The sequence below is a fragment of the Phytophthora parasitica genome, assembly GCF_000247585.1.
Source record: "Phytophthora parasitica INRA-310 unplaced genomic scaffold supercont2.66, whole genome shotgun sequence".
In the NCBI taxonomy this organism is placed as follows: domain Eukaryota; phylum Oomycota; class Peronosporomycetes; order Peronosporales; family Peronosporaceae; genus Phytophthora; species Phytophthora nicotianae.
The window spans coordinates 152,350-158,880 of NW_008649052.1; the positions used below are offsets into that span (position 1 = coordinate 152,350).

The following is a 6,531-nucleotide window of genomic DNA, read 5'->3' on the forward strand; positions in this document are numbered from 1 at the left end:
TACCACTGAGTGACTGAAACGCTCTTGCGTGACAGCAACGCTCTTGCGGAGATCAGCGCTCCGGTTCCGTTCGCAATGACTCGATCACATCGATCGACATTTAGCTGGTGCCCAAAGTATATGGGCTTAAACCGTTACGTATATGAAGAGTGAGCTTGTTTATGGTGGATCTAAAAACTTAAATTCAAATCTCGTCAGCGATCTCATCGAGAGTTCGCTGTTCTGTTCTCAATTAAGAAACATAACATACACGTATTACACTTCTTTCATATATGTAGATGTAACCACCCTCTCGGACCAGTTCAAGACGATTCTAGTTTAATAATTTACTCTGTCGATTGATGAAGTAGGTTTAAAGCACGTCTAATAAACGTTTGTTGGCCAATTAGTGTATACGTATAACTATTCTTAAATTAGCTCATAATTAATGTAAAAATAATTACATTAACTTGACTACAATATTAGGTCCCATCTTAAAGATAATACTTAACCCCTTCAACCCGGTAGCTGTATAAGCTGCGTTTGGGTTCTGGAAGTTGCTCCGGTTATGGGGGCTTATGCTGTATATACAGCATAAGCAAATATAAACTTGCTTTCACTATGGTCGTGGAGTTTGCACATCCTTCGGTATACAAATTTTTATAAAACGGTTTGAAGCAAGAAAAGATCCGAATCGCCTTTCTTCAGTGGGTAGGGGTTTGAAATACCACTCTCCATTTTCTCGATATTTGAGTGTGTACTTTGACAGTTGGAGCAATCATTAAATAAAATATCGACTACAAATCACTCGGACCAGTCAGTTGAGATTTTTCGCCGAGAGAAGCAAAGCGATGGTTGGGACGCGCGGTAGCGCGCCGCGTAAGGATGTCGCAGCGCTGCCGGAAGCTGAGCGCGGCACGAAGCACTTCCGGGTCATATAGCCTGAATTCAAGAAGCTAGGATGGACCTCCAAGTCACCCCCTTCTCGCGGGATTGAAACGCGATGGAAGTACATCTTGCCTGGGGGTAATGCTAACGGCACTGTTGGGATCGACTTCGTCCTCGGAGAGCAAGCTGTGGTGGACCACGCTACAGAAAGTAAGGCATTGGTATATGTTAATGTGTTATCTCAGTTCTTATGACATGTATCGCATGTACAGTGGTCCGGCAGCAAGCTATTGACCGAGTCCGCGCCACAGCAGCTACCGAAGCCGCCAAAAAAACTCCAGCAGAACGCCCTTCGAGATCGTCGTCCAAGTCACCAATGAGGAAGTCGTCGCCCAAGTCACCCGTGCGGACGACTGGATCCCAGTCTACAACTTCTGATACCCCTGCAGGTAAGCGTCCGTTTGGTTTCAATTTACCGAGCATATATTAATCTGTATGAGTTAACATGTATATCACGCTTTGTTATGCTGTATGGTATAGATACGACTCCAAGTGTGCCTATTCCTCGTGCTTCCGAGGCGTGTACACAACAAGCCCATACGCCGCCAACTTCCCAGTCTCCAGACGGTATGTTGTACTCATATATTTTTCCATATTCAGTCTGAAGTTCTGCTAATCTGTATAATGTATGCTGTATTCTGCAGAATCTAACGTACACCAATCTACTACCACTGTTACCACTACCGAGGTGACACTCACGAAGACGCCGATGAAAAAGAAGAAAAGAAATCTCACGAGCGCGGGTGCCAAGGAACCGGAGATAGTAGATTCATTAGTATGCGACGAGGAAAGCAAAGCTGGTCCAGACATCACTGAACGTACGTTAACCTGTTTATGCTGTATATACATGATATGACTAACCTGTATCGTATGCTGTATTTGTATGCATTAGTGATTGATTTATCCGGAAATGATACGGATGATGCGAATACGTATCACGACGACGAGCGCAACTACCAAGTACTGGATTCGGGTGATGAATCCGAGGAAGGTGACCTGAATGATCTGGACAAGAGTGACTCCGAAGCATCTGTGTCGGACACTATTGATGAGGATGATGACGATGTCTTCTCAACCGAAGAACGCCACTTTGCAGATCATTTCTTGGGAAAATTGGGTGGTGAAGACAAGGTTCTTGCTGGTGAAATTCTCGGTCCTGCCTTGAAGGAACTAGCAACTACTGGATGGCATGAACGGAAAGTCCTGACGTGGAAGAATTTCTACAGACGCCGTACACTCCGGTTTCAGATGATGATGAATATCCTGATCTCCTGAACGCTCAACACGGACCCACTGAAGCGGCGCTCAAAAGGGGTGGTTAACCAATAGCTCTATTTTTCCTCTTCATGCCGGTGTCGATGTGGCAGCATATCTCCGAGTGCAGCAATTTCTACATGCATGAGCAGCTTGACAAGAGGGTGGACGAGCATTTTCAAAAAAAAGGAAGCTTTGGAACACCGCGCCAGGGCAGCGGGGAAAGTTGTGACGCCAACCAAGAAGACGAAGACTCGCCGTGATATACGACAAGATTTTCTGTCAGTGAAGCCCGTTTTACCGCATGAAATCTGCGTGTACATTGGACTTCTCGTCGCTCGGACGGTCATGCTCAATCGCGAGAAATTAGCAAACCATTGGCGGCAAGATGACGTCGGTGCAATTTCAAGGGGAATGTTTTGAGCAATTCTTGGCTCGAGACCGGTTTCTTGACATCAGTCAAAACCTTCACTTCAACAGCAACCAAGACCCACGTGCCAAGACTGACCGTGCTTGGAAAATCCGATCTGTAGTGAACGTTTTGCAGCAGACTTTCGTGAATTCATACATCCCTCCTGCGGAATTATCTTTTGATGAAGCCATGCTTCCGTCCCGGTCGTCCTACAACCGTACTCGAATGTATATGAAAGATAAGCCGCACAAGTGGGGGACAAAGCTTTTTATGCTTTGCTGTGCGCGCTCTGCTTATTGCATTCGGTAAAAGTGCCACTGTCATGTGCTGTATTATCTAAATTACTTATACTGTATATACAACTTCTTGATTTTGATAGATTTGAAGTTTACTGTGGGCAAAAGCAACACATTGCGGAGTCTGGCGTTGTGGACATGAAATCGGGTCCTGCTGCGGTTGTGCGCAACTTGAAGGCGGTGTTTGGTGACAAGCCTGCTGACAAGGCCATGCGACTCGTAGTGGTTGATCGCTTTTACACCTCTATCGTTCTGGCGGTGCAGTTACTGATCATTGGTTTCTATACAATTGGCACTATAATGACGAACCGCCGAGGATTTTGCAAGGCCGTGGTGACGAAGATGAAAACAAGACCCAAGAATATTCCACGCGGCTCTGTCACGTTTGCGCGCTCTAAACACGTGAACAACATGGCCGCTATTTGCTGGTGGGACAGCAAGCCTGTATCAGTCGGTGGAAATCTTTCGCTGGATAGAGTGGCTCGGAGGGAGAAGACTGGTCAACAGAACGAGATTGCCTGCCCGAAGGTGATCAAGGACTATCATCGCTTCATGGGCGGAGGTGACGTTCATGATCAACTCCGCCTCCAACGCTACTCTGTCCAGAGATCGATCACTTACCGCAAGTACTACAAGTCGTTGTTCCTGGGGCTTGTCGATCTGGCCATCACGAACGGGTTCATTGTGCATCGCGCGTACTGCAAGATGAAGAAGACGAAGGCGATGACGCATGTACAGTACATGTGTAAACTGCATCAGCAGCTTATTGGTCTCAGTGAGGACGACATGTACGAAGAAAACACCTTCCTACCTGGTAAGTCTCTATGATGTATCACTTACAATGTATATACAGTGAAGCTAACCTGAATATACAGATGAAGACATACCCGGGGAAGAGGAAGTCTTTCCCGACACAGAGAGTACCAGCCACAGCCCAAAGCAGAACGACGACTGGCGCGACCACTCGGGACAGCGGAAGAGGGTACAGAAGAACTGCAAGGTGTGTACCATGAGAACGGAAGGCAAGCGAGATATGAGATGGTATAATTTGGCATATCATCGAAGCGGAGATAGTATTCGCTAGTCTCGTCGATGGGGTTTCCATTGTTTTGCTGGAGCTGGAATTATAACTTGTTGCGATTAAAAGTAGCATGGAAATAATGTTATGAGTCTGGACTACTTCTGCGACAACTGTGACTTTGTGGGGCCGATTTACTTGAGCGTCAAGCCGAAGTGGCTGGAGTCTAACAAAATGACGAGTTGCTGGGATATTTGGCACAAGGTGTACAAGAACGGTAAAGAGATTTCAGAGGCCATGAAGACCAAGATCCGCGTGCGTGCTCCGAGGACGGCGGGTTCTCCAGGGAAGTCGCCAGCCAAGCGTCGACGCGTAGGCTCTGCCGAATCGGAAGACTCTGAAAACTCCGATGCTGATGAAGATTCCAAGTAAGTTTGAGTAGTAATGCATTGGTGAATAAACTTCGTGTTTCGTCTTTGAGCTATACGTTTTGTTTATGAAAGAAGCTTTCAAAAGAGACACCTGTCATCTGTGGGGAGTGGCCTGTTCAAAGAGCTCAATCTCTCACACTTAGTTGATGACAAGCAGTAGCCAGGCCATCCAAGACCTTGCTAGGTCTGATTGGCTAGATACGTATATCGTCATCATTGATTGCTCAATGGACGATTTATCTTTACTTGCGCAGAGTATAGCTATATCAGTAGCCTATCTAATGCACGCTTTCTCGAGTTTTAGAGATAAATTTCTCTACAGATCCGCGGCTCTCGCCCCAGCCGACTGGTAAGAGGCTTGGTCCATGCAACATAATCGGTCGAGTGGGCAACACACCGTTTTTAGCACAGCTGTAACAGCGTGCATAGCTCATGTGGAGCTGTAGTTATACCGGCTAGAGGCTCCTATGCACGGGTGTATATACAGCAAAAGCAACAACCAACCCCTACTGGTACGGACTCTCGCACGTCCCATCCGACTCCGTTCCCCTAGGGTATACTGAAACCCATATAAACGTACCACGTATATACAGCGTAGGCTAGAAAAAGGCAACAAAAATCTTCCAGGTTGAAGGAATTAATGAGTAAAGGTATAGGCGAGATGGTGCGAACCAAAACGCTTCGCGCTGGAGGAAGGGGAGGGGGGATTATACCTGCCATAGCTACTGCAGATAAGTCGAAGTGCTCATGGATGTTTGGAAGGCACCCATTTTGAAAGGACAAAGAAGAAGAAGAAACACAAACATAAGATCACATTTTTTCTAGGACATGGTACGGAAATTTCAATATTCCACAAATTGCTTGAGAAACAGCTCAACCACTGAGAGATGGTTCTTCCTGGTAGCAATGTTAAGAACTATGGCTCCGTTGAGACGAGTTGGTTCTGTGAATCAAATAAACTACATTGTCAGCTAACAGGTGTCTCTTTCGACGACGACAAGAAGTCGACCACGTCTTCTTGACCGTGTGCACGAGCAGTAGCAATGCAATCCATCCCCTCTTCGTCTCTGACGTCAGTGGCTGCCCCGTTCTCGACTAAAACCTGAACAACGCCGAGATGACCATTCTTGCAAGCGCCAAGCAGTGCAGTTGTTCCGTTTGGTCCTCGTTGATCAATGTTTGCTCCGGCATCTAGAAGCACCGAAACCACATCAACATGCCCCTCCATCGCAGCATTCAGTAGAGCGCTTTTGCCCTCATTATTGGTAAAATCCACTGATAATCCCTTTTCGATCAAAGTCTTTACCGCTTCATCGAGCCCTGATTTCGCTGCAAGCAGTAGGGCATTGTCACCGTCTCCATCAATCGCATCAATAGACGCCCCATGCTCAAGAAGAAACGCCACAGTATCTGAGAAACCATATTCCGACGCTACGAGTAACGCATACGACCCGTGTGGACATTGCGCGTTAATGTTGGCCCCTTCCTTCACAAGCAAGGCGACTACACTCACGTGGCCTTCGCCAGCAGCACTATGAAGAGGGTTCCATTCGTTGTTATTGGTGAACTCAATACTCGCTCCGTTATCAAGCAACCGATTTACACAATCAGTGTGACCATTTACAGCAGCAAGAATCAGTGGTGTATCGCCGTCTTCATCCACTGAATCCACGGGTGCATCATGTTCAAGTAGTATTTTCACAACGTCAACGTGTCCATTCTGACAGGAGAAATGAAGAGCTGTAGATCCACTTGAGCTCTGTTTATTCACAACTGCCCCCTTCTCCAGAAGGAACGATACTACGTCACTGTGACCCCCTTCACAGGCTTTCATTAACGGATTCTCACCAGAATTATTGAAAAATTCGACTGAGATACCGTTGTCGATGAGGAATGATACCACATCGAGATGTCCATTTCCAGCCGCTAAGATCAACAGATTGTAGCCGTTATCATCCACTGCGTCGAGGGATGCGCCACGATCAAGAAGAAGACGGATAATATCGAGATGTCCATTCAGAGCAGCACCCTGAATTGGATTCCCACCAGCGTTGTTGGTATCTGTGATAGACGCTCCATGTTGGAACAAAAACTCCACGATTTCAATAGGACCGTTCTCAGCCGCAGTGATTAATGGCGTGTTGCCATCTTCATCCACTGCGTCAATACACGCTCCGTATTCCACTAATTTCT

General features: G+C 46.7%; 2 protein-coding genes across 2 annotated transcripts in view; one reads left to right on the forward strand and one right to left on the reverse strand.

Annotated features, from left to right (window-relative positions):
* Positions 1–830: 830 nt before the first annotated feature.
* Positions 831–2,202, forward strand: PPTG_17363 (hypothetical protein; the record flags this gene model as incomplete). The annotated part of the gene is made up of 6 exons (XM_008915006.1): positions 831–911; positions 990–1,077; positions 1,140–1,316; positions 1,408–1,494; positions 1,572–1,745; positions 1,820–2,202. The coding sequence occupies 6 exons, from the start codon at positions 831–833 to the stop codon at positions 2,200–2,202; spliced, it is 990 nt and encodes a 329-aa protein (XP_008913254.1).
* A 2,960-nt stretch (positions 2,203–5,162) lies between these two features.
* PPTG_24068 (hypothetical protein) overlaps positions 5,163–6,531 on the reverse strand; it is a gene marked incomplete at its 5' end in the record, with an annotated part of 4,625 nt that continues 3,256 nt past the window's right edge. Inside the window, one exon of the mRNA XM_008915007.1 lies at positions 5,163–6,522. Coding sequence (XP_008913255.1) covers positions 5,306–6,522 — 1,217 coding nt within the window. The 3' untranslated portion in view covers positions 5,163–5,305. The remainder of the gene's footprint in view (positions 6,523–6,531) is intronic.